Source organism: Equus asinus, chromosome 10 (genome assembly GCF_041296235.1).
Source record: "Equus asinus isolate D_3611 breed Donkey chromosome 10, EquAss-T2T_v2, whole genome shotgun sequence".
Classification (NCBI taxonomy): domain Eukaryota; kingdom Metazoa; phylum Chordata; class Mammalia; order Perissodactyla; family Equidae; genus Equus; species Equus asinus.
The window spans coordinates 54,561,551-54,588,575 of NC_091799.1; the positions used below are offsets into that span (position 1 = coordinate 54,561,551).

Consider the following 27,025-nt stretch of genomic DNA (forward strand, 5'->3'; position numbering starts at 1 on the left):
CTGCTCAAGAGGTTCAGGCCTCAGCTCAAATGTCCCCTGCTACCGTGAAGGTGGTGGCCGTAGGTGTCTCCCTCCCTAACATGCTCTCCTGCCAGCCCAGCACTGGTTTTATTTTCCACATATGTGTATCTCCATCTGAAAGGTTCTCGGGTCATTTGTTGGTGGGTGACGTCTGCCCCTCCCCGACTGTGCTCCCCCTGAGGGCAGCGGCCACTCCTGCTTGCTCACTCCTTTCCCCCACTGTCCCTGGCACATACAGGCGCTCAATAAATATTCGCTGAATTGATGAGAGCATGATCCAGCAACGCCCTAAACTGGCCTCAGAGCCGAACTGGTCCGAGCCTAGGCTTAGCCTCGGGGTGCTACCTGTCCTTGCTGGGGTGCTGGCCCCATCCTTGTGACCTGGAAGGATTTGGGTCCAGCTATCTCTCTCGGGGGCTCCAGCACCCCAGCCCGTCCGCGGATCTTGCCCAACAGCCAGGCGGCCGCTGTCCAGCGGGCCAGGAGGCGGCTCACTGCGCCTGCGCCGAAATTCCCACTTTCCCTTTCTCGCCTCCTCTGCTGGCCTCGAGCCCGCCGCCCGGGCGCGCGCATGCGCTGTCTCCCCCGCGCCGCGCGCCTCTCCCGTGCGCCTGCGCCGCGCTCACGACCGCCGAGGCGCCTGCGCACTGCCCGCCGCCCGCGGCCCCGGCCGGCGCTTGCGCGGTGGCACCGGTGAGTGGGGGGGCGAGAAGGTGGAGAAGGAGGAGGAGGAGGAGGAGGAGGAGGCGGCGGCGGCGGCGGCGGCGGCGGCGGCGGCGGTGGTGGCGAGAAGATGGCGACTTCGAACAATCCGCGGAAATTCAGCGAGAAGATCGCGCTGCACAACCAGAAGCAGGCGGAGGAGACGGCGGCCTTCGAGGAGGTCATGAAGGACCTGAGCCTGACGCGGGCCGCGCGGGTAAGCGGGCTGTCTGCGCCGACCCCGCAGGGCCGGGGAGCGAGGGAGAGGGCTCCTGTCCGGCGCGTGCACGGGGCGAGGGGCGCGCGGCGGGGGCGGGGCGCGGCGGGGGCGGGGCGCCGCGCGGCCGGAGGGGACAGGTGTCCCCGCGCCCCGGGCGTCGTGGGCGGGACAGGTGCTCCCACATCGTCGATACCTGGAGGGGTACAGGTGCCCCCACATCATTGCTACCTGGAAGGAGGGACAGGTGTCACTGCATCATTGTTACCTGGAGGGGCAGGGGCCTCTATATCCTCATTACCTGGAGGGAACAGGTACCACTACATCATTGCTCCCTGAGTGGGGCAGGTGCCCCCCATGTCACTGCTACCTAGGGGAGACAGGATGACACTGAGGTGTATGAACCAGGTGCTGCTTGCGAGCATCATTGTTACTTGGAGAGGGGGGATAGTTGCTCCCACATCATTGGTACCTGGTGTGGGATAAGATCCCCCCATCATTGCTACCTGAAGGGGCCAGTGTCTCCACCTCATTGTCACCCGTGCAACACTCCCTGGGTGTTGGGGGAAGGACAGGTGCCCCCACTTGCAGACCTGACGTGGTATAGGTGTCTCTGCTCTTTGGACTCCTGAGAGCAAGGTCAGGTGTCCTCCCCTATGGAGACCTGAGGGGTTCAGGAAGGCAGATTGTACTCAATCCTGGAGCTTGAAGTGGAGACAGCTGCCCCTTCCCCATGCAGCCCCTATGGTGGGGACCGGGTGATGTTCCTCTCTCTAGGACAAGAGACAGCTGGCCACAGCTGGCCCCTGGCCCCTCAGGACCAGGGTGGATGGACAGCTCTCCCTCAGGGGTCTGGGCATGTTGGGCATGCAGGGGCAGGCCACATTAGCTGCTAACCTCATCTGGGAATCCTCTGTGGGCCCAGAGCAGGGGCCTGGTTGGGGTTGGGGTCGGAGACCTGGCTTGTCTTCTGAGCTCTAGTTCTGTGGCCATGTGACCACAGCGAGGTACCAAGCTTCTCAGGCCTTGGTGTCCTCCGTTGTCAAATGTGTCTAGCAAGTCCTTCCTCATGGTTCAAAGAGGCGAGCACGCTGTGCACAGGTGGCAGTAAATCTCTGCTCCCTTCCTGAAGAGGGGAGACCCACACCCTGGGGCCTTGGGGAGGGCTTGGGTGGGAGCTGCAGACACCCACATTGCTGGTTTCTGGATTTGGTCTCTGATCAGACCATCCCTGTGGAGCTGCCTCTGTGATGTGAGCCTCAGGTCACACGTCTGGTTCTTCAGGTGCAATTTTCAGGTCACGTTGTTTTCTAATTAGTTGCTTGTTTCTCCTCAAGATCACGACCTTATAGACTAGAAGGTGTGTCTTCATTTCTGTGCATTCGTTCTGCACGTATTGATTGGGCGCTCAGCGTCGTCCAGGTGCTGCCTCTGCCTGCTCCGGCCACTCCTGTTCTCATGCAGGACGTAGTTGGTGAATGAGTGAATGAAAGAAAGTGTGCAACTTGAGTGTCCCCCATATGTCAGGGCTTCTGTGGGCAGGAGTGTCCACTTCATCTTGTCACCAGCATGTAGCATGTGCTAACATGCAGTAGGTGTCAGATGTATGTAGTGTGACACTAGGTTTGTGGCTGTCTTCTTGATTGGAGGTCCGGTTTCTGTGTTGGGGTTGGAAATGGATTACTGTTGTTGAAAAGATTTCTTTAAAATAACAGCTTTGGGGCCCACCCAGTGGCCGAGTGGTTAAGTTTGCGCGCTCTGCTTCGGTGGCCCAGGGTTTCGCCGGTTTGGATCCTGGGTGCGGACATGGCACCCCTCAATAGGCCATGTTGCGGTGTCGTCCCACATGCCACAACTAGAGGGACCCACAATTAAAAACACACAGCTATGTACGAGGGGGCTTTGGGAGAAAAAAAAGGAAAAATAAAATCTTTAAAAATAAATAAATAAAATAACTTTATTGAGATATAATTCACATACCATATAATTCACTTGTTTAAAGTGTACAAGTCAGTGGTTTTTAGAGTTGTATGACCATCGCCATTAATTCCAGAACATTTTCATTTCCCCCAAAAGAAACTTTGTACTCACCAGCAGTCACTCCCCATTCCCCGCTTCCCAGTCTTTGGCAACCACCGATCTTCCCAGATTTCTAAATCTTTATGTATTTGCCTGTTTTGGACATTTCATGTAAATGGAATCATATAAGATGTGGCCTTATGTGTCTGGCTTCTTTCACTCAGCATAATATTTTCAGGGTTCACCCGTGTTTTAGCATGTGTCAGTGCTTCATTTTTTTTTATGGCCGAGTAGTATTCCATTGTCTGAGTGGACCACATTTGTTTGTCCATTCATCCGTTGATAGATTTAGAAGAGATTTTTAAGATATGCAGACAGCAGTTCTCTTGGTCCTGGAAACCATTTTGCATCTCCTTCCTGCAGCTCTGTTGCCTTCTTTTACATCGGGAGCTGGGGAGGTGGGTGCATGTGGGCCCCAGGCAGAGGTGAGCTTACACTAGATCTTTAGAGACAGAGCAGTGTTCTCTGCAGGGAACGATTCTGTCCCTCAGTGGACGTTAAGCAATGACTTGAGACATTCGTGGTTATCTCGACTGAGGGAGGGAGTGCTACTGGCATCTGGTGGGTAGAGCGCAGGGATGCTCCCATAACAGAGTGTGCTCCAGCCCCAGCTGTCAGCAGTGCCAAGGCCAAGAAGCCTTCAGGTGGAGGAAACATTGAGTGGGCAGGGGTGCACCCTTTGCATCTTGCCAGATAGAGTTTCAAGCTCTGTACCTACCTGTATGGCTATGCCACCTTGGTCAGGCTGATGGCTTTTCCTGCACCTGGGACCAGGATGGGCAAGCTCGTTCCGAGCTGTCTGGTCATTGCACATGGTGAGTGGCAAATCTACAGTGTCTGGTGCAGGTGGGTGAACCCACCTGATGGAGGCTTCGCTCCTGCCCTCCCCCCGTTGCTGCAGCCTTCCTGTGCTGCCTCCCCCTGTCATAGACATCAGGGTTTCACCTGTACCTGTGAACAGGTGGGACACGACGCGCTCGGTACCTGCTCCTCTGTTGTGAATTCCACAGGCCTGGAGCAAACAGGGCCACTCATGTGTCTACTCACAATCCTCGGGGGTGATGGGCACGCCCGCGGTGCCTTCCCGCATGAAACACCTGTCAGCAGGTGTGGAGGCTGATGAGTAAATCCATGCTGTCACCTCTCCTGGGGGCAGGGACCGCAAGGGCTGCGTTGGGTTGGGGGACAGGGTATGATGTGAGGGAGACTACTCTCAAGTCGCAGGTTAGAGGGGTGAGAGCACGAGCGATCCTTTCTCTTTCTCAGACTTGAGACAGCCCAATGTGCAGGGAGGGCTGTGGCACTCTGCTGCATGACTTTGGACAGGTTTCTTAACCTCTCTAGGCCTCAGAATCCTCACCAGGAAAGTTGGAGTAGCTTGTTCATCCCACAAAATGACATTTTTCATTGCTCAGCACATCCCAGGGACTGTGTTGGGTGCTGGGGAGCCAGCAGCATATGAGACATGTGAGGGCCATGCTCTCAGGGAGCCACTGTGGTTTTAGAGGGGTCAGGAGAGAATCATTGCAAATGAACGAAGCAGACACTGTTGGAGACAAGCAGCCGAGTGATGTGCTGGGACTGGCTAGGGCATGGGGCTGACGTCCAGGCAGCGAGACGGAGCCCCTCACACTGGGGAGGAGTGCCCCAGGTGAGGGGCAGGCAGGTGTGGAAGCCCCGAAGTGGGAAGGGTTTGTCGAGGTTGAGGACAGGTGGGAGGCAATGAGGCCATCGTGTGGGGAGAGGGTGAGGCGGGTGAGGCAGGAACAGCTTGACGAGCCCTGGATTCCCTTGAGGAGGGGCCCTGGGAGAGTTTGTGATGGTGAGTGGCCTGATCCTCGCCTTGTTTTGTAACAGCTTTATTGGGATATAATTCCCAATACATTAAAAGCACGGATTTAAAGTGTACCATTCACTGTTTTTGGCGTATTCACAGAGTTGTGTAGCCGTCACCACTCAACTTTAGAACATTTCCATTCACCCCGAAAGGAAACGCTGTCCCCATGAGCAGTCCCTCCCCATCCCACTCCCCCAGCCCCTGGCGACCACCAGTCTGCCTTCTGTCTGTGTGGATTTGCCGGTTCTGCACGTTTCGTATAAATGGGATCATGCACTGTGTGGCCTTCTGTGTCAGCTTCTCTCACTCAGCGTGAGGTTTTCCACGTTCATCCATGTTGTAGCGTGTGTCAGGGCTTCACTCCTTTTTTTCAAATTGTGGTAAAATACGCATACTGTACAATTGACCGCCTTAGCCATTTGTAAGTGTCAGTTCAGGGGCATTAAGTGCATTCACACTGTTGTCCAACCACCACCACCATCCATTTTGTCACTACTTTCTAAGGCTGAATAACATTCCATCATGGGATATCACGTTTCATGCATCCATTCGTCCGTCGGTGGACACTCGGATTGTTTCCACCTTTTGGCCATTGTGGGTAGTGCTGCCGTGGACATTCGTGTCCAGGTGCTTGCGTGGACGTAGGCCTTCCTTTCCCTTGGGTGTATCCCAAAGAGTGGGGTTGCCGGGTCATATGGTAACTCTCCATTTAGCCATTTGAAGATGCTTGTGTCTTCCAAAGATGGCTCTGAGCTGCACGGGCATGGGGGTGAGAAGAGAAGCAGGCGGACTGGGAGAGGCCACAGCGGCGTCCAGGTTGGGGAGTGGGGGAGGTGGCTTGAGCAGGGAGGTGGGTTTTGGTGATTTCTCAGACAGTAGAGACTCCTGGACATGCTAGTGGATTGGTTGTGAGGAGAAGGGATGGGGCATGTCACCCGCTGGTCAGGGGCTTAGGACACAGGAGGCTCTGCATGTGACTGGTAACTGAGCATCCCAGGGAGCTACACCTGGGCCGGAAGAAGCCTGCATGCAAAGCAGTCCGCGGTGGCCTGGCCCGGCTGCTGGGTCCAGCTGTACCGACAGAGGGTGTTCTCCCAGCCCTGCCCTTTGGCGGGGGTGGCTCTGCACAGGCTGGAGGAAAATGGGTCCCTGGGCAGCAGGCCCAGCGCAGTGGTGGCTCAGGTTAGCTGAGCGTGATGGCCGCCCCCGATCCTGGCCCTAGTCCTGGCTTTGGCAACGGTTGCCTCTGTGCCGGCTGCTTTGGGTGTGTGGTGCCATCTGCAGCCTTGGCACGCACGCATGTAGGACTCCCCAAGCTGCTCTGCTTGAGAGGATGGGGTAAGCCAGCCTCTGCCCCCAGAAAGCCCCGCAGTCTCAGTGCTCTCCTGGTTGTGAGCTGCATGCCTGGTAGTGGGTTGAATGGGGGCCCCTAAAGAGCTTTGTTCACATCCTGATCCCCAGAAGCTGTGACTGGACCTTATTTGGAAAAGAGGTCTCCATAGATGTAGTTAGGGTAAGGATCTGGAGATGAGCTCATCCTCGATTTAGGGGTGGTCCAAAATCCAGTGACTAGCGTCCTTATAAAAAGAGAAGCCACAGACACTCACAGGAGAGGCCAAGTGGAGATGGAGGCAGAGACTGGAGTGATGCGGCCACAAGCCAAGGACGGCTGGGACCCCCAGAAGCTGGAAGAGATGAGGAAGGGCCCTCCCCTAGAGCCACTGGAGGGAGTGTGGCCCTGTGACACCTCGATTTCAGGCGTCTGGCCTCCAGACTGTGAGAGAATAAATTTCTGTTGTTCTGTGCTCCCCAGTTTGTGGTCATTTGTGACAGCAGCCCCAGGACACTCTCCCCAACACTGAGACAGAGCCCACAGAGTCCGGGCACCTTCTGGAAACCCCCTTGGGACGGTGGGCCCTGGGGCCATCTGCAGATGCACTCGTCTGTCCTCCTCTGGCAGCTCATGCGGGTTGTGCGGCATTTACTGTCGAAGGCTGGAGTGGACTCTTCGTTCACTTGGGAGCTGAGGACCCTTCCTCTGTCCTGGGCCTGGCAGTGATGGTGAACAAGCCAGAGGGACAACAGCAGGAGCAAGGCCCCAGGGCAGGAGGGGGTGCCTCGTCCTTAGGAGCTGACTGAGAGCGCAGCCCGAGCGCCATGGGGCACGGGGACGAGGGGTGAGGATTCTAGGTTTATACTAAGGTGGGGGTGAAGTTTGCCCTTTGCCCCCTCAGTTCCTGCTCCCTGCTGGGCCCTGTGTAGCTTTCACTCAACCCCTGATTCTTGTTGCTCACACTCCCTTGGAGAGGAAGTGGCACTTCCCCATTGTGCACATGGGGAAACTGAGGCCCAAAGCAGTGTCCTAGCTGGGAAGAGGTAGAGCTGGTGCTTAGCTCTGGGACAAGCACACGTGGTGTATCTGAAACAGGGAATTAAAAGCACAAACTGGAACGTTTTGTCGGCTGTTTGGGCCTTGGTTTCTGAGATGTGACTCAGTTTCTCCAGTTAAGCCCATGTTTCTCCTGCAACTCGGACCTGGGAGTCCACATTTCCTGCCGTGAACTGTTGTCACAGAGGCGGTGGCCATGGGGCATCCCTGTGTGAGTGGCCCATGGCTCTTCTCCCCGTGAAAGCTGCGGTCCAGGCCAGGCCGGGTGCCTGCGTGGGACAGGCTTCTCCGTCGGGGTGACGGGTTCCACTTGGGAGGCTTCTCTGGGGAGCCCCAGCCGTGTTCTGATCCTTTCCATGCACGCATCCCACAGGTGACTGTTGTGTGTCCCCTGCCAGGCCACGGTCCTGTGCAGAGAACCCTTCCCAAAGCTCAGGGCCAGAGCCATTCACAATGACCTTTCTTTTTTTTTCTTACTTTTTAAAAATTGAGGTGAAATTCACATAAAAATAAAACATTTTAATGTACCATTCAGTGGCATCTAGTCCATCACACTGTTTGGCAGCCTTTGCCTCTGTCTAGTTCCAGAATGTTCCCACCCCTGCAAGAGGAAACCCCATCCCCAGGAGCAGTCACTCCCCCTCCGAGCCCCTGGCACCCACTAATCTGCTTTCCGTCTCTATGGCTTTGACTGCTCTGGATGTTTCCTATAGATGGGATCGTGCACTATGTGGCCTTCTGTGTCTGGCTTCTCTCACTCAGCAGGAGGTTTTTGAGGTTCATCTACTCTGTTGCGCGGGTGAGAGCTTCGTTCCTTGTTATGGCTGAGTCCTGTTACCTTGTGTGGATGGACCACATTGTGTTTATCCTTCACCTCTTGATGGACACTTGGCTGTTTGGACTTTCTCACTGTTGTGAATGGTGCTGCAGTGAACATGCGGGTGCAGACGTTTGCACGAGCCCCTGTTGTCACCTCGTGGACACATGTCCGGGAGTGAATCTCATGTGCGTTGACTCACTAGCTGGTGGCAGTGGTCAGGGTGTGCAGGGTGTGCAGGGGTGAAGCCCACCTGCTCTGGGGAATCCAGGAGGGCTTTCTGGATCTGCAGTGTGTGTGGAGCCAGGGGTGTCCAGGGCTGGGCAAGGGGATGGTGGCAGTGGCTGAGGGACTGGCATGGGAGCCAAGGGCTCAGTCTTGAGGCGACCTTCTCACTTCCTTGACTATGACCCATGGTTAGAAATTTGTGTTTCGTGTCATCCCAGCACCCACCAACAAACAAACAATCAAAACAATTTTCTGGGGCCGTCCCCGTGGCTGAGTGGTTAAAGTTTGGCGCGCTCCGCTTTGGCAGCCCGGGTTCTCAGGTTTGGATCCTGGATGTGGACCTACCCACTCATCAGCTGTACTGTAGTGGTGTCTCACATACAGACTAGAGGAGGATTGGCAACAGATGTTAGCTCAGGGCCAATCTTCCTCAGCAAAAAAACCGAAAAACAATTTTCTCCCAAAAGTCCAGCTCTCCCTGTGTGTAGGGAAAGTTGATATTATTAATTCTGTTCTGTTTAATGTAAAATGCTAGTGGGGGCCCACTGAAGTGATTTCTTAACCCACTAATCCAGGGCTCAGCAAGCTACGCCTGTTTTTGTAAATAAAGTTTTATTAGAACATGGCCATGCCCGTTCGTTTGTGCCTCGTCTTTGGCAGAGTTGAGTCACGACAGAGACTGTATGGCCCGCAGAGGTGAAGGTATTTGCCATCTGGCACTTTACAAAAGGCGTTTGCTGGCCTGGGGCCAATGGGTCTCCCCTGCGGTTTGAGACCCACTGACCTAGAGCAACAAGGGAGGTTGAGAAGCTGGTGGGCAGTGATTCTCCCACTGTCCAGGGCCTCTGAACCACCTGACAGCTAAAGGATGCAGACTCCTGGGCTCTCCCAAGATTCTGCTTCTGCAGGTCTGGAGTGGGGGCCTGAATTCTGAGTGGGGGTCTGAGGACCCTACCATGCAGGACTTGGTGGGCGGCCTGGACACCAGGGTCACCAGGGCTGTGCCAGCTGGAGGGAGAGGGTCAGCCTCTGTCAGGGGGGTGGCCCTCACTTGGTGGCACAGCAGTCATTTTTGGTCTGTATAGCCAGCGCGGGTGTTCTGCTGTCAGTGTCCTCAAGGCTGGCCCAGGGACATGATACCAGGTGACTCTTGCTCATGCAGTGGGCCTTCCGGCCCTGGTTCAGATTAATTAGGTTACTCTGGGTCAGAGCTTGGCCATGTGGGTGCTGTGGAAGGCTGAGGGTTGGCCCTTCGTTGCTGCTCTCTGCACTGGGGGCTCTCTGGTCTCAGCTTGGGGGCTTGGGGCTCCCTTCAGACTCTTCTGTGAGATGAGGCAACGGGGCCTCAGGGGTCAGGATTCAGAGTCCTTGGAGCTGGGGATTTCTTTTTTAATGAGACCCTCTGGAACATGCCATGTGGACGTCAGGAGTGAGGTCTGGCCTGGTAGAGACCGTCCTGAGCGAGTGCCAGGGAAGCATCCCACACAGGTGGTGCATGTGCTCACCCTGCTGATTCTGCCTGCAGGGGCCATTTGGCAACTTCTGGGGACAGTTTTGGTTGTCATGACTCTGGGGGGCATGCTACATGCATCTGGTGGGTCGAGACCATGGATGCTGCTCAGCACCCTGTGGTGCCCATGCCGATCTCACCGCAAAGAATGAGCCAGCCCCAGAGGGCAGCAGTGCCGAGGCCGGGAAGCCCTGTTGTTGGGCCCCTCAGTGGGCTGGGATTGTACAGGCGCAGCAGGGGTGGGTGGAGGCCCCGATTCCATGAGCAGCAAACCTCGAGCCTGGGGACAGGTGACAACACCCCCAGGCAGCTCTTGACATCTTCCCTGGTTCACAGAAGGGTAGACTGAAACTAGGAGAGCCTTAGGGGTGGGAGAGCTGGGATTGGACCCAGGTCGGACTGACCCGGTCACCTGTACATTTTCTCCCATCTCATGCTACGCTGGGAGTTTTCCAGCTGGTCAGGGTGGGGCAGAGTGTTGCAGGCTGCCGGAACCCTGTGCACAGCGGAAATGACTTGAGGAGCATAGGCCACGTGGGCAGAGAGGCTGGGAGGAAGGTGGGTGGGTGGTGAAGGGCCCTGGGCCAGGCCCTGTGTGCAGACGATAGGGAGCCATGGAAGGTTCCCACAGGGTGGTGATACAAGTGACACAAAGCAGCGGGGAGTGTCAGGAGCCGTACTTGCTGGAGGCCACATGCATGTGTCCAGTGGGTGTTGCAATAAGCCACGAGAAAGAGCCTGTTGCTTCCCCTGTTGCACAGGTGAGAAACTGAGGCGTGAGAGGTCACGTGGTTTGCTGTGTGCCCAGGTGCTGGGTTAGAACCCTCGTCTGAATCTGGGGCCCATGTTTTCTTAACATGGCATGGAAGACCCTGTTGTGTGCTGAGCTTCAGTTTGTATCTGTCTGTTGAGGACCATGGAGGTCGTCTCTGGTTTTTCGTGAACCACCCATTCATCATGTTCGTCCCCGTGCATGTGTGTCTGTCCCCGTGCTCCCTGCAGTTGGGAGGGGGTGCAGCAGCTTGGAGTGAGCCATGGCAAGGACAGAGGGAGGGCTGATTTGGGGCATTTAGGAGGGTAAGAGTGACAGAGTTTATTGGGAGGTGAGGAGGAAGAAGGGTGAGGTGGGGGCTCCCAGGCTGCGATGGGGGAACCAGAGAGAAAGGGATGGGAGTGGGAGAGTCTCACCTCACCTTGGAGCTTGTAGGATGGAATGGGGCTCCCTTTCTGGCTGGGGTGTCTCTGCCCTTCTGCCCTCCTCTCTGCCACCACATCTAGCCCCAGGGCAGAGGTGGATGCTCTGGCCCGGCTGGGCATGGCTGTGGTGCCTCCAGCCAGATGGGGGTCCAGGTGCACAAACACGGAAGCTACTGCGTGCCTCTCAGGCCAAGGACTCGGAGAGAGTCAATATTTATTATTTGCCAAATGGAAACAGAGTGCAGCGGGGCTGCCTCCTGGCAGTGGTCAAATGGGCACGGAGGGAGAAAGTGTGGGGGGATTCCACAGCACCAAGTGCCTGGCCCAGGGCCACACTGCCAGGATTCTCCTGCTTCCCCCTGGGTGAGTTAAGACCCCAGAGTCCCCTCTGGGCTCTGCTCCCTCTCCATGAAGTGGGGTCACAGTGGTCTCTGCCTGGTCAGTTTGTGGTGAGACTTGGATGAATTAACCCATGTTGTGTGTCTGGAATGGAACCCTGCACATAGGTGCTCACTATGTGCTTGCTGCTGCTGAGGTTCTGGAGGCCTGCGCACAGTGAGCACACAGCAGCACTCGGTGGGCACTGGGGGGCATACGGTAGGCATTCAGCGGGTGCTTGGCAGATGCTCAGCAGGCACACAAGTGTGCTCAGCAGGCACACAAGTGTACTCAGCAGACATTCAGCAGGCACATGGGTGTACTCAGCAGGCACACAAGTGTACTCAGCAGACATTCAGCAGGCACATGGGTGTACTCAGCAGGCACATAAGTGTACTCAGCAGGCACACCGGTGTACTTAGCAGACATTCAGCTGACACTCAGCAGGCACACAAGTGTACTCAGCAGACACTCTGCAGACACTCAGCAGGCACATAGGTGTACTCAGCAGGCACACGGGTGTACTCAGCAGGCACTTAGCAGGCACACAGGTGTATTTAGCAGGCACATGGGTGTACTCAGCAGACACTCAGCAGGCACATGGGTATACTCAGCAGGCACACAGGTGTACTCACCAGACACTCAGCAGGCACACGGGTGTATTCAGCAGGCACTCAGCAGGTACACGGGTGTACTCAGCAGGCACTCAGCAGGCACTCAGCAGGCACTCAGCAGGTATTCAGCAGGCACACGAGTGTACTCAGCAGGCACGTAAGTGTACTTGTGTGCCTGCTGAGTGCCTGAGTGTCCCCTGAGAACTGGTGGCACTGGGGGAGTGAACGCTGACTTGTTAGAGACCAGGACTTGCTGACTTCACAGCTTTCACCCAAGAATTAGGAATCTGATTCCCCAGGGGGCGACAGGGGAGGTTTATGTTAAATAGCTCTGACTTGGTGCTTTGGTGGCCCCGTACTGAAGAAAGAACCCTAACTTCATATGTGAAATTCCTCCTCTGTGGTCCCATCCCCAGACGCCACTGACCACAGGGGTTTCACCCCAAAGCCAGGGCATGGTGTTCTGTCCAGAGGGGTGCATCTCTGCAGTGAAGGAGAGCCCGTCTCCCCTGTTGGCTTTGGGTTTCCGTGCGCCCCATCCTGGATGCAGCCTCAGAGCGCCGTGGTCTCTCCTGTGCTGCTGGCGCCTGGGGCTCCCTGGGTAGGGGAGAAGCCCCGTGAGAGTTTTTGCAGGCTGCCCTTCCCTACCTGCCGGGGTTGTAGAGATGCACTCTGGCACGCCTTTTTTTTTTAAAGATTTTATTTTTTTCCTTTTTCTCCCCAAAGCCCCCCCCCCCCCGGTACATATTGTATATTCTTCGTTGTAGGTCCTTCTAGTTGTGGCATGTGGGACGCTGCCTCAGCGTGGTTTGATGAGCAGTGCCATGTCCACGCCCAGGATTCGAACCAATGAAACACTGAGCCACCTGCAGCGGAGTGCATGAACTTAACCACTCGGCCATGGGGCCAGCCCCTGGCATGCCGTTTATTAAAGAAAGAAAGAAATCATTTATGTTTCGAAACTTTGATGAAAATTGAAAGCAGAAAACCCGAAGCACTTCCCATTTCCTCTGTGCATCTGACACAGCTCACCTGGGCACAGAGGGTGAGTGGGTGCATGCCAGCTGGCCATTCTCCTGGAAATCTCTGGGAGGAAGTGTTGGCCCAGCCGGGCAGAGTGCCTGGGGCTGGCTCTGCAGGTCCTGCTACTCCCCTCGGGCAGGGGACACAAGGAGGCGCAACGTGCCCTGCAAAGACCTGAGAGCTGTGCACCCTGCCGGAGCCTTGGCGGGCCACTGTGCCCATGCCGGCTGGGCTAAACAGCCTCTCACGGTGAGACCCATTCAGCGTTGCTCAAGTGACTAAAGAGACAGACTCCTGTCTGTTCCACAGGCCTTCGCCCCTGTGAGCATTGTGTGGTCTGGATCCCTTCTGTCCTCCTGGGCAGGCGGGGGTTGATAGCTGTAATTAGGATGGGAGCAGCTCACTAAGTCATCACAGAATCAGTGCACACACATCCTCAGTCTTTGCCCACAGGTGGCAAGGAGACGCTTGTTCCTTCACCACTGGTTCAGCAGATGCGGAAGGAGGAGCCCTGAGGGTCTACAGCAGGGGCCTACTCGGGGCCAGAGTGCCCTCTCCATGGTCCCCTAGCACCTGGCCCAGTGGCTCCTCACTGTGGCTCCAGCCCTGCCTCTGCTGGCTTCCCCCAAGTGACTCTTCCTCTCCTGCCTCAGTTTCCCATCCGCAGAGTTGTACAGATTAGATGATGTGCCCCACCTGAAGCACTTAGCCTGTGCCTGACTGGCGTCAGGGTGCCCCCTGGGGCAGCTGTGGGGGCACAGTCTCACCCTGTGCCCCCACGTGCTGTGGCTTGACATGACAGATGCCACGACATGGCTTATGAATGCCGTGTGTTCATTTTGATTTGTTGGGGGGGGTGGTGGGTATATTCATTTCTTTTGAGATAGTTTTATACTTAGGGAAAAGTTGCAAAGACAGCGCAGAGAGTTCCCAGAGCCCCTCACCATGAACATCTCACATGACCGAGGTGGGGGGAGGCCAGACCAGGACAGCATCATTGTCACAGTTCTATTAACTAGACTCTAGACATTTCCCCAGATGTCCCCAGTGACCTTTTTCTGACCTAGGATCCCATCCAGGCTCCCATGTTGCATTTCATCGTATCTCCTTGGGCCCCTCCCATCCCTGACCATTGTTAGGGTTTCCGCCTCATCCACGACCTTCACTGCCTTGACGAGAACTGCTCAGTGTTTTTGAGAATGGCCCTTGGGATGGCTTGTCTGATGTTTTCTTGCACTTGGCTGAGGTGGTGTGTTTTGGGCAGGAATCCCACAGAGGTGAGGTGCTAAGTTGCTTTTTATATTTTGCCTTTTTAAAAATTGTGATAAAACATACATAACAAAATTTAGCATCTTAACCATTTTTAAGTGTATGGTTTAAGGGCATTGAGTACATTCACACTAGTGAGCAGCCATCACCACCATCCGTCTCCAGGACTTTTTCATCTTCCCAAACTGAAACTGTGCCCATTAAACACTAACTTCCCCCGCCCCTCCCCCAGCCCCTCACACCCTCCATCTGATGTTCTATCTGTGCGAGTGTGACTCCCCTAGGGACCTCGTATAGGGACCTCATATAAGTAGAATCCCACAATGTTTGTCCTTTTGTGTCTGGCTTACGTCACTGAGCATAATGTCCTCACGGTTCCTCCCAGCCGTAGCTCGTGTCAGAACGTCCTTCCTTCTGAAGGCTGAACAGCATCCCGTTGCGTGTCTGCACCACATTGTGTTTATCCAGCATCCTTCCGTGGACGCTTGGGTTGTGTCCACCTTTTGGCTGTTGTGAATAATGTTGCTGTGAACATGGATGTACAAATATCTGAATCCTTGCTTCCATTTTTTTTGGCTGTATACCCAGAAGTGGAGTTGCTGGGTTATATGGTCATTCTATGTTTGACTTTTTGAGGAACTGCCAAACTGTTTTCCACAGCCACTGCAGCATTTTACATTCCCACCACCCATGTGCAAGGGTTCCAGTTTCTCTACGTCCTTGCCAACACTTGTTATTTTCTGGGTTTTTTTTATTATAGCCATCCTAGTGGGTGTGAGCTGGTATCTCCTTGTGGTTTTGATTTGCGTTTCCCTAATGAATAGTGATATGGAGCATCTTTTCATGTGCCTGTTGACCATCTGTATGTCTTTGGAGAAATGTCAATTCAATTCCTTTGCCCATTTTTGAATTGGGTTGTTTTTTGTTGTTGAGTTTTAGGAGTTCTGTTTATATTGTGGATAGTAATCCCTTATCAGATTTATGATTTGCAAATATTTTCTCACGTTCCATGGGAATGGGACCTTTTCAATTTGTTGATTGTGTCCTTTGATACACAAATGTTTTTAATTTTGACAAAGTCCCATTTATATATTTGTTCTTTTGTTGACTGTGCTTTTGGTATCATAGCCAAGAAGTCACTGCCAAATCAAATGTTATGAAGCTTTTCCTCTGTTTTCTTCTGAATTTTACAGTTTTAGCTTTTATAGTTTTAGTTATAGTCATATAGTTATAGTTTTATAGTTTTAGCTTGAGGTCTTTGATCCATGTTGAGTTGATTTGTGTATATGGTATAAGGGATTGGTCCAGCTTCCATCACTGTGGTGTGGAGATCCAGTTTTCCAGCGCCAGTGGCTGAAAAGACTGCGCTTTCCCCATTGGAAGCTCTGGCACCCTTGTCAACAATCCTTTGACCATATATGCCAGGGTTATTTCTGGGCTCCCTGTTCTGTTCCTTGGGTCTGTATGTCTGTCCTTGTGCCAGCACCACTCTGTCTCGGTACTGTTGCTTTGTGGTAAGCTTAGAAATCAGGAAATGTGAGTCCTCCAATTTTGTTCTTTTTCAAGATTGTCTTGGCTATTCGGGGTCCCTTGAGATTCCATATGAATTTTAGAGTGTATTTTTCTGTGTCTGCAAAAAATATTGTTGGGATTTTGACAGCGATTGCATTGACCCTGTACATTGCTTTGGGTAGTATTGTCATCTTAGCAATATGAAGTCCTGCTCTGCTCCTTCCAGCTGTGTGATCCTGTGCAAGAATGTAACTGGCCCCTGCCTCAGTTTCTCCATCACCACCACTCCTTAGATGCACCGTGGAGTGGTTAACTGTGTCAGTGCGTGAACAGCCCTAGGACTGTATCTGCACACAGTTGGTGCTTGTGGAGAGGGTTGTATCTGCTGATTCCCCTGAGGAGCTTCTGACTTACAGGAGAGAAGAGGCTACGGGAGGGTGGGCCAAGCCGGGAGGGGTACCTGGAGGAGGAGAGCTCTGTGGTGGGACAGGAGATGGGTGGGGAGGGGAAAGGTGTTTGGGAGGAGGAGGAACAGCATGTACAGAGGTACAGAGGCCTGGAGGGGGATGTCTGGCATAGACTGCGGTTTGAGGTGAGTCTGGGTCAGGGGCAGGTGGCGAGAGAGGAGAGAGGGGGATGGGAAGCAGATCCGGAAAGGCCCTGAGAGCCAAGCTGGGGAGCTTGGACACCATCCTGAAGCTGACTGTGGGGATAGGGAAGCAGAGACCCAGGATTAACTCAGTTTTAGGAAGAGCTTGAGAAAAGCTTGGCTGGGGGAATGAGGAGACCAGGCGTGGGAGGCATGGGACCTGGGGGGCTCAGGAGCTGTGGCAGAGAGATGACTGACAGGCTGCCATGGCTGGGAGGCCTGAGGGAGGGATGGGCCACCCCCGGGTTCTGGTTGAGACACAGGGAAGATCATGGTGCCGTCTGCCAGGGGCAGGAGGCGCGGGGGTGTAGAATGGAGGATTCGGGAGGACACGAGCCTGGGGAGGGGCTGCTGGGATGAAGGAGGTTCCTGTGAGCTCATGGAGAGCATTCTGAAGGCAGGCTGCGGTGACACTTGGGAGTTACTGGCTGACTTGCCATTCAGGGCCTCCCCAGAAGGGGTGACCCCTGAGAAGCACAGAGGCCTGAGTCCTTGGAGAGCCGTATTTGAAAGAGCTGGGAGGGGACCACAGGGCAGAGGCTGGGGTAGGAGCGGGATGAGGGGAGACAGGGGGTCCCTCGCAAGGGCAGTGGTGGGTGCCAGGCTGGAGAGGCGCCCCCAGTGGACAGACGTCTGGCCAGCGCCTGCTCTGAGCCTGCATGGTGCTTGGAGGCACAGGTGCTGCAGCTGCCAGGTGGGACTGGGGGCAGGCACATGGAGCCCAGTGTTTCAGGGAGCGAGGTTTACCCCCGGGGCAGGAGGAAGTGCACCTGGCGGAGGGCGCAGCAGCTGCAGAGGCTTGGCATGGGGGGATGCACATGAGAAGGTGGCGTCCAGGTGGACAGGATCCTGGGAGCATCTGGTCCTGGCCTCCTGTCCCTGCACACGCGTTGGACTTCATCCCGAGGGTGGCGGTGGGAAGCATGCAGTGGGGGCCGCAGCTGCTGGTGCAGGGGACAGATGGGGCAACGGGGGCTGGGGACAGCTGCACACCTTCCGTAATCATCCAGGGAGTGGCCCTGTGGCCTGAGTTGGGGTCTGGATGGGAAGGAGGGAGATTTTGGGAGGAAGGATGGCTAGTGCCTGCATGGGGACAAGAGAGGGACAGACAGAGAGAGTCTGAGGGCTGTCCAGGGGATGTGTACATGCGAGGCCATGGATGGGAATTGGGGTGAGCCAGCATGCCTGTCGATACCCTCCTGGGACCTGCTGGGAAGCTGTAACTGCACCCAAGGGTGCAATCTGGGAACGCTCAGTTCCTGGGACAGGTGAGCCTCCAGGTCCCATCTCCCCTGGGCACCCTCACTTGTGCCTGCACAGCCACTCAACCATCAGATGTTGCACCGGGCCCTGTCCTTGAATGCCCTGGATTCAGGGGTCCCTGCCCCACGCTGGCCCCCCATCCAGCTCCTTCTGGCACTGGGGACTCTGTACAAAGGAAGGTGGCTCAGGTCACTCTGCCTTAAATCCTTCCAGTAGCTTCTCATCACACTCAGAGTGAGGTCCTATGAGGCTGAGCCCTCCTCCCCCCACCTCCTCGCTTAGTTGGGGCGGCCTGGCCTGGCCACCTTGTCCCCCTCCACGTTGGTGCTCCCCTATCATGCTTACTTTGACCCCAGGACCTTTGCACTCACTGGGCCTGACACCTGGAGTGTTTTTTCCAGCTCCAGTGTCACCTCCTTGGCCACCTGCCCTCCCTCCACCTCCAACCCCCCGCATTTCCTGCACAGCCCTTCTTACTCGGAAATCCTCAGCCTCCTTTCTTAGTTCTCCGCCCTCTCTGCCCAGTCTGGTGCCTGAGGTGCACCAGGACCTGTTGATGCTGTGAGCGAGCACCTCAAGCGGCAGAGCTTGCCCCTGGCCATCGAGGGCCTGCTTGCTTCCCCTGTGGCCTCCTTTCCAGTACCCTTGGGCAACGGGTTCCCTGTGTCTCCAGGCCAGGCTTCCTGTCCTGCTGGCCCTGAGCAGTGCCTGGCAGACCCTTCCTGGGGAGACTAGCCCCACTAGCTGGGCAGACATGCAGGGTTTTCTGGGACTGCTAGAGGGCGAGCGCAGGAGCCAGTGTGAGCAGCTCCTGGGCTGTATGGAGCCATTCCTTCAGGTGGGGGCTCTGGGTTAGAGTGGAGTGCACGCTGCCCTGCCCTGGAACTCCTGTGTCCCGAGCACGTCTGTGCCGGCCTGGCTGCTGTCTCCTCCCCAGGGCTTTGCAGGCCTCTTGGCGTTGAGGTGTCCACTCTGGCCGGGGCTGCTAATGGTTAAATGTTGGACAGGCAGGAGTGGATTTCTTTGGGGTTTTGGCTCAGAGTGAGACCTGCGTTCTGGGCCTTGCTTGGTCCACATGCAGCATCCTAGCTCTGCACGTTCCTGTCCCAGTTCACCTGCTTCTGAGGGTGGGGTGGGAGCTTCCTTCCCAGGCCTTGGGTCAGGCCACACAACTGCTGAGCTAGAGCGACGGGTAGCAGGGTCGAGCTGGGCTTGGCAGCCCTGGGTCTGCAGCCAGCCGGGTGACCTCAGGCCGTGCTGACCGTCTCGGAGCCCTGGCTCAGGCATGGGGTGTGAGGGGACCCCCACCACCTCCACGCTAGGGTGGGGTGGGGTGAGGGTTGGGGAACTGTGACCCTGCGCTGGCTGATAAAAAATCGCCGACCAGGGGGGCTGGCCCCGTGGCCGAGTGGTTAAGTTCGCGCGCTCTGCTGCAGGCGGCCCAGTGTTTCGTTGGTTCGAATCCTGGGCATGGACATGGCACTGCTCATCAAACCACGCTGAGGCGGCGTCCCACATGCCACAACTAAAAGGACCCACAATGAAGAATACACAACTATGTACTGGGGGGCTTTGGGGAGAAAAAGGAAAAAAAATAAAATCTTAAAAAAAAAAAAAAAAAATTGCCAACCAGGAATCCAGGCCCCAAGTTGGTGGCATTTGTGGCACAGAAGCCAGAAATTCTGATGTTTAAGTTTCAAATGATATTTCAAAAAATTTAAAAGTTGGCCACCAGTTCACATTTTTTGAAATGCTTCTCAGACCTCAGGAAGGCCGCAGCTGTGGCTGCTGTGTTCCTGCCTGCCAGGTTGCCAGCTCTGCCGTGGGCCTGTGGACCCCACGGCCCTGTGGGTTACAGCAGATGGGTGGCCGCACCGCTCCTGGGGTGCGTTTGCCCATTCCTGGGCTGCCTCGAGAGGGACGTGCGATGGCTGAGAAGCCACGTGGCCGAGGGTCTCTGATTGGCAGTCTCTGTTCCTGTTCATTGTACACGCGTGGGGCCATGGTGGCTTCCTGGTTAGAGGACGCTGCTCTGAGGGCAGGGACGCTGTCCTTGGTGACCTTCCTGCACCCACACTTTGTCCAGCAGGTGGGGGGTTCAAGACAGGTCGCCCTGGCCCCTCCCACTGCTAACTCCCGTCCTGACATACACTTTGCCCTGGGCTGGAACCTTGGGAATGCTTTGCTTTTCTTTATATTTTTATTGTGGTAAAATTCACGTAACATAAAGTTCACTGTTTCAAACTGCACAGTTCAGTGGCATTTAGTATATTCACAATGTTGTGCAACCAACACCTGCATCTAGTTCCACAGCATTCCTATCACCCCAAAAGGAAACTCCGTCCCTATGAGCAATCACTTCCCATTCCCCCTCTGCAGTCCCTGGAACCACTAAGCTGCTTCTGTGTCTATGGATTTGCCTGTTTTGGATGTCTCATGTAAACAGAATCATACACTGTGTGGCCTGTTGTGTCTGGCTTCCCTCACTCAGCATGAGGTTTTTGAGGTTCATCCACGTTGTAGTGCGTGTCAGAGCTTCATTCTTTTTCGTGGCTGAGTAATAGTCCATTGTGTGAGTGGACCACATTTTGTTTATCCATCATCCTCTGAGGGACATTTAGGTTGTTTCTACCTTTTGGTGATTGTGAATAGTGCTTCTGTGAACACGGGTGTGCAAGTTTTTGTTTGAACACCTGAGTTCAGTTCCTTTGGGTCTATGTGGTAATTCTATGGTTTCCTTTTGAGGAACTGCCAGACCATCTTCCAAGAGCTGACTGGTTTTGCAGACCGCCCCTTCCACGTTCTGTGTTGCACCCCAGCTTGGGGGCTGGGGCTCTGTGCCCACTTGTAGGGTCTTCCACTCCCCTCCCTACTCACTCCTGATTTTATTCGGTATGTTATTATTTTACATTGTCAAGGTTTGTGGCATTTGCACATGGGCCTGTAATCGTTAAGGCTCACTGTTGGTCTTAGCTCAGTGTCTAGGGACTTGATGCAGGCTGGGATTCCTACCCTGGTCCATCTGGAAAATTCCATTCATATGTGAAGAAGTGAAGGCCCAGGGATGATATGCAGCATGCCCAGGCACCGAGCCCCAGGGTGTACACCGAACTGCACAGCCAGGGAGATGCCTGGATGCCTGTGCTGTGGCTGCCAGCACATCCCCCGCCTCGTGTGCCCCATACCCATGCAGTCGACTCCCTGTCTTGGTGGAGGGCCTGCAAGCATGGAAGCCCAGCCTGAAAATAGCAGCCATGTGCCTCCCATGGGCAGCCTGGGCTGGCCTCCTCCCCTAGCACTTGGGTCCACCCAGAGGCAGTGAGTGGGAGCGCTCACTGGGGACCCCATAATACCCCACTGGCCTGCAGCATGTGCCGTGATGCTAGGCAAGCCACATGCACCCAGGAAGACTTTGAAGCAGGCGGTCAAGGGTGCCCCAAAAATCACCTGAAATCATATTGGCTCCATTTCTAGGAAAGATGGCGTTGTGCGCAAGCAGACATTAGGGGGTGCCCCTATGGGGTCTTGGCATCCTTACAATATGGACCTGGTCGTGGGTTTGCAGCCCAGCTGATGCTCTGAGAACAGACGGGGCAGCCTCCTGTGCACGGGTGAGGTGTTACTGCTGGTGGGCTTGTGCTGTGCCCGCTGTAAAGGTCTCTGCAGAGCTTTGGTGTTTCAGGATGGTGCGCTAGGGGTGGGGCGTTGTTCCCATACGAGGGTCTCCGCCCCTCTGGCTGCATCCTCCTGTGACCTTGCCCAGTGCATTCTGAGGGCCGGTCCTGCTCACGCTGGGCTGGGGCGCTGCTGCACGTGGTCTGAGCACGGCCTTGGGGAGGGTGTCCGGGAGTGCCCAGGGACAGTTCCAGTACTGTTTATTTTAGTGTCCTGCGGCTACCACCACACATGGTCGCAAACAACAGGAATCGATTGTCTCACATTCTGGAGGCCAGGAGTCTGAAATCAGGGGTGTCCCCAGGGTTGGTTCTTTCTGGAGGTTCTCGTGGAAGAGCCTTCCTCACCTCTTCCAGCTTCTGGGGGCTCCAGGCATGGCCACATGACCCTGGTCTCTGCCTTCTGCTCTGTGTCTGTGCCCTCTCCTCTTCTTAGAAGGACACTATTGTTGGATTAGGGTCCACCCCACTCCAGTATGACCTCGTCTTAACTTGCTCACATCTGCTAGGACCCTGTTTTCAAACAAAGTCACATTCTGGGTGCAGAGGTGAGGACTTGGTTATCTCTTTTTGGGGGACACAGTTCAACCCACAACAGAAGATAAGTAATATGAACGAAGCGGAAAGATCAACCACATGGAGGCCCTGCACCCAGCGCGGGGCGCGACTGCCCCGCCATCATGCGGCCCTGCATCCTGTGGTAACTCTGTGTTTAACCTGTCCGGGAACCGCCAAACTGGGGTTGGGTTATATTTTAAATAGGATGGCAACCTACTGGTATGTTTAAACAGCAGCATGACGTGATTTGAACTTAATAAGGAAAAGGAAGGAGTTTCTGGTGTCGGTGTGCAAAGAGGGCTTCGGACAGGGGGATGGGGTTGTGCAGATGTCCTGGTGTGAGATGCACAGGCTGGGACCTGAGAGGCCCTGGATGTTGAGCTGCTGGGACTTGCTCGTGGAAGTGACGAGGGTAAGAGGGACAGGAGTCTGTGGAGACTCTGGGATGCTTGCCTGCCAGCCCCTCATCTCGGCGCTGCACTCAGCCTTCTCCAGCCTGTCCCGGCCACCGCTCAGGCCTGACTTCCTCACGGTCTTCCCACTATGTCTGCCTACCCAGCCACCCGCACCACCATCAGTCTCGTCCCCACAAGCCTGTGGCATTCTCCTTTCCTGGCCCTTGTTCTTGCTTCCTCTTCCCTGGGGGACGTGACCCTGGGCTGGTGACAGTTCCTCCACAGCGAGGCCCATCTTAGGAAGTGTCCACTGGACCACACATGGTTCCATGTGGGGCCTGCCTTGCTGGGCTGTGAATGTAGTTTGAGGGCAGTGAGGCAGCCCTCAGGCCAACCCTGCCTCGTCCCCATACCTGAAACAGGTGCCGCCCAGGGCCTCGCTGGAGGCTGAGGGTCTTGGGACTCAGGGCAGAGCCGTGAAGGTGTCCAAGGGGCACAGGGTGGGCCCGAGCAGGCCTAGGATCCTGCCTCCCAGACCACAAAATGGCTTTCATTGTTGTTATGTAACTCCGTAGTTGGGCCATGTCTGAAAAATGGAGCATAAAAGCTATTTTGAGCCCATGGTAATGAGGGCATCTCGCTTTTGTCTTATCTTCCATGGCCCCTGCCGTCAGGGGGAGGCAGTGTTGCAGGAGCTGCTTGGGAGAGGTGGTTGCACTCCAGCACCCCAGCAAGGCCGTGTGGCAGCCTGTGGATGCCGTTCTCAAAAACCGTTTGTTTGGCGTTGACCCGAGGCAGCTGCTGGCAGATTGCCCTGCGGCACCTGGGATCCCTGAGGCCAGCGGGCGCTGTTCCCCTCAGTGTGAAGAGGGCCAGCCTCCTGGCACATCTGGGACCTCGCTTCCCTGAGGCAAGTCAGGCACTTGTCAGAAAAATGGCCTAACATTTTCATGGTGGGCCAGGCCGGTGGAGGCTCAGGACACACCACAGTGGCAGTGTTCGCCCCGGCTCCCTGCCCAGGCCGAAGGGCCGCTTGCTGGGAGGCAGCCCACGTTTCCTGTGGCCAGCATTCCGCTGCTGGTGTGTGTCATCCAGTTGGTTATGAGATTTAAAATTAAACTGCAGAGGATCCTTTCCCTCGGCTACAAATAGAGATGTGTGCTTGCACGTTCCAGAAGCCATGTGTGCACCCAAGGATGTGTACAGAGTGAAGGCAGAGAAACGATGAGTTCTGGCTCCCCGTGTACAACGCACACGGAGGTGCAGAGCCTCAGGCCCATGAGAGTGCCCTGGGGCCACTAACAAATGACCCCAGACTGGGGGGCTTAAACATCAGGCATTCATTCTCTCTCACAGTCTGGAGGCCAAAAGTCCAAAATCAAGGTGTCACAGGGCTGAGCTCCCTCCAAAGTCTCCAGGGGAGGACACATCCTTGCTTCTTCCAGCTTCTGGGGGCTCCAGTGTTTCTCGGTTTGTGGACATCTCATGTAAGTGGAGTCACACACTATGTGGCCTTTCATGTCTGGCTTCTCTCGCTTAGCACGATGCTTTTGAGGTTCATCCACGCTGTAGCATGTGTCAGAGCTTCATTCCTCTTGACGACTGAGTAATATTCCATTGTGTGGATGGACCACATTTTGTTCATCCTTCATCCATTTAGTTATTTCCACTTTTTGGCAGTTGTGGATGGTCCATCTACAGTTGATAAATTTGTTTCCACCCTACCTTCAGGCTCCCCATGTCCGCACCTGTCCACCCTGGTGTCGCTGCTCCTGGAGCTGGTGCTCGGAAGTGCCTGTGGGTGAGGAACAATGAAATAGGCCCAGGAAGGGCGGGTGTCCCCCCTGCAGAGGCCAGCAGGTGCAGAGCAGCATCCAGCGTGAGGCTGTCTGCCCTCCCGGGATGTGTGGCGCCACCACACTGTGGTTTAAAGTGTCAGAAGTTTGTGGCTGCGTGGGTTCAGGGCAGCATTCCCAGCAGTAGGCTTGGTTCCTGCTGGATGGAGGGCCTCTCAGGGAGCTCCGGAAGGCAAGGGGCGACTGCTCATTCGTTTGGTGTTTCCTGTCTCAGGACCTTTTGTTTGGGGACAAGGGTCAGGGGGCTGAAAGAGCTGTGAGCCCTGGATGGTCAGAGGGGCTTGCGAGCAAGAGAGCTGCAGGGCCCAGATGGAGCGAGATGGTCCCTGCCTGGCCGCCGTCCCCTCAGAGACCCTGGTGTGCTCAGAGCCCCCAGAAGGCAGGATGTGAGTTGGTGCGACAGCGATGATGGTGCCTGGCGTCACCTGGAGGGAAGCACGGCATGAGTACGGGCACCCTGGCAGCATCCTCAGGGCCCTCTCATCCATTTTGCAGAGTGAGAGGCCACGAGGAGGGAACAGCGACAGCTCCGTTAGGTCTTGGGCAGGGGTGGCCTGTGTGGAGGCCTCTTGTTCTCTGTGCTTGCTGGAATTCAGTTTCATTTTCATGTTAAAAGAAGGAGGTAATGGGCTGCCACGTGTGTGTGTGTGTGTGTGTGTGTGTGTGTGTGTGTGTGTGTGTGTGGTGGGGGTTGGGTTCTGTGATCAGCTCAGGGTTCAGGGCCTGCCCACCTGCCCTCAGCTTCCCCTGGGAAGGGGAGATGGCTGCACCTGTCCTGGCTTGGGGGAGCCGTGGGTTGAACGTCCTGGGGCTGCTGGAACAAGCACCACAGACTGGGGGCTGAGACAACAGGAGTTTATTCTCTCACATTCTGGAGCCCAGAAGTCTGAAATCCAGGTGTGGGCAGGGCTGCGCTCCCTCTAGAGATCCAGGGGGAAGAGCGTTCCTGGCCTGTTCCAGTTTCTGGGGGCCCCAGCCTTCCTCAGTTTGTGGACCCATCACCCCACTCTCTGCCTCTGTCTCCACATGGCTTCTCCCTATGTATCTCCTCTTCTCTCCCTTAGAAGGACACTTATCATTGGATTTAGAGGCCACCTGGATAGCACAGGAAGGTTTCTTCATCTCAGGGTACTTACCTTAATTATATATGTAAAGACTCTTTTTCCAAATGAGGTCAGAGTCACAGGCTTCTAGGGTGAGGATGTGGACATAAGTTTTCAGGGACACTGTGAACCCCACTTCATGTCCCTGAGCTGATTTTCTTTGGTTGCTCACGTGGCGCCAGCATGGGGCAGGCAAGCTGCCATCTTGGTCTCACTGTCACCACCTTCATCGCCCTCATCAGTTAGGAGCCTCTGACCCTGTTCCCTGCCCAGCCCCGACCCACATCACATCAGCACACCTGCCCTGCACCCTCCTTACCACCCTGCCCCCTCTCGGTGTGGATCCTGCCTGGAGCTGGGGGGGCCGCTCCACATCTTCATGGCTGGGACCTGTTGTCTGTATGTGAGATCCCACTCCTCAGGCCCCTTGGCCTGAGTGGGGGGGCCCTCCTCTCTGACCTCTGCACTTTGAGCCCCCCTTCTTCCCCAGCTCTGTCCAGTTGGCCATCCCTTCCCATGGCCTACAGGGAGCCCCCCATCCTTACAGAACCCCTTGCTGTCAGGTCATCTCCTTGGCCTGTTTTGGGGTTTGTGTCCATCGCTTTCCTGGAGAGGATGAACCTGGTATATGGTCCTGGCCTACAGCCCAGGTGGCTGTGGTCACCCTTCTCGATGGGAGGGTGGTGGCCAGGCTGGCCGTCCCCACCCACAGGGCCTTCGGTCAGTGTTGGAGAGGGTGCGAGTGCTGGGCTAGCGCTGTCTGTTCATGGGGCCACCAGGCTGCTCGCGTCCTTGGGGATATTATATACCAGTGCCCTTCCCTCCGTTCGGCAGAGGCATTATTAAGTTCATTATGTTCTCATCAGTAATTCAAACCAAAACCTTCTGACATAACTCTTAAATTCTTCACAATACAGCTCTATCAGGTAGTCTGTTAGTTGTTTGACTGTGACCCTCTGCCCTCGTCCTGGCCTTGGCTGCACGCGTGTCCCTTCTTCTCTGAGTCTCATTCCTTCCCTCTCACAGTTGCCCAGTTGTCCAGCGTCCCTTTTCCTGACCACAGTGTGTGTGACATCCTCTCCCCAGTTATGTGGTTTGCTGGACCTTCCTTTGTTCCAGAGAATTCCTCTCCCGCCCTGTGGGGCATTTCTGGGCTCCTGGCCACCCTCCTCCCTGCCCTGCTCTGCTAACCCCTGCATGCCCCGGTGCCCAGTCCCACTTAGGGACAACCTTGGAAAGAGGCAGCCTGGCTTCATCCCAGAGCCGCCTGTGCCCCACGGATCTACTGCAGAGACGGTCTGGAAGTCGTGGCCCTTGTCGGTTTCCCACCGTCTGCCTCCAGCCCCGCGGCATGTGTCCTCGTTCTTCTCTGGAGCTGGGCCGTGTCCTGCAGCCTGGCTCCAACTCCTTGCTCTGCCGACCGATGATTCAGGAACATCCTTGTGCATAAATCTGCATTTTGGACAATCTCCCTCAGGAGAGCTTCCCAGAAGTGGGATTACTGGGTCAGAGGGCAGGAATGTCGTTCAGGCTCCCAGCGGACGCTGCCAAATGGCTCTGCAGACGCTGCTGGCCACCTGCCTCTCAGGGTCCCGCTCATTTCCGCTGCAGCTGACGAGTGCTGGGCGGGTCCATAAGCCGGCCCAGCTTCACCCCTCAGCCCCCCGGTAACAGCGGAGGAAGTGGAGGCTCTGGAGGGGAGAGCGCTGCCCTAGGGGCCCAAGGGCTGCAGGA

The 27,025-nt window shown here is 55.7% G+C and overlaps 1 protein-coding gene across 12 annotated transcripts in view; it reads left to right on the top strand.

The window, feature by feature from the left end:
- The first annotated feature begins 681 nt into the window (after positions 1–681).
- The window catches only part of CRTC1 (CREB regulated transcription coactivator 1), a 67,178-nt gene continuing 40,834 nt past the window's right edge, over positions 682–27,025 (top strand). For all 12 annotated transcript variants that reach the window (XM_044773307.2, XM_044773319.2, XM_044773325.2 and 9 more), the window contains exon 1: positions 682–940. In XM_044773307.2, the coding sequence (XP_044629242.1) occupies positions 815–940 (126 nt within the window). In that variant the 5' untranslated portion in view covers positions 682–814. The remainder of the gene's footprint in view (positions 941–27,025) is intronic.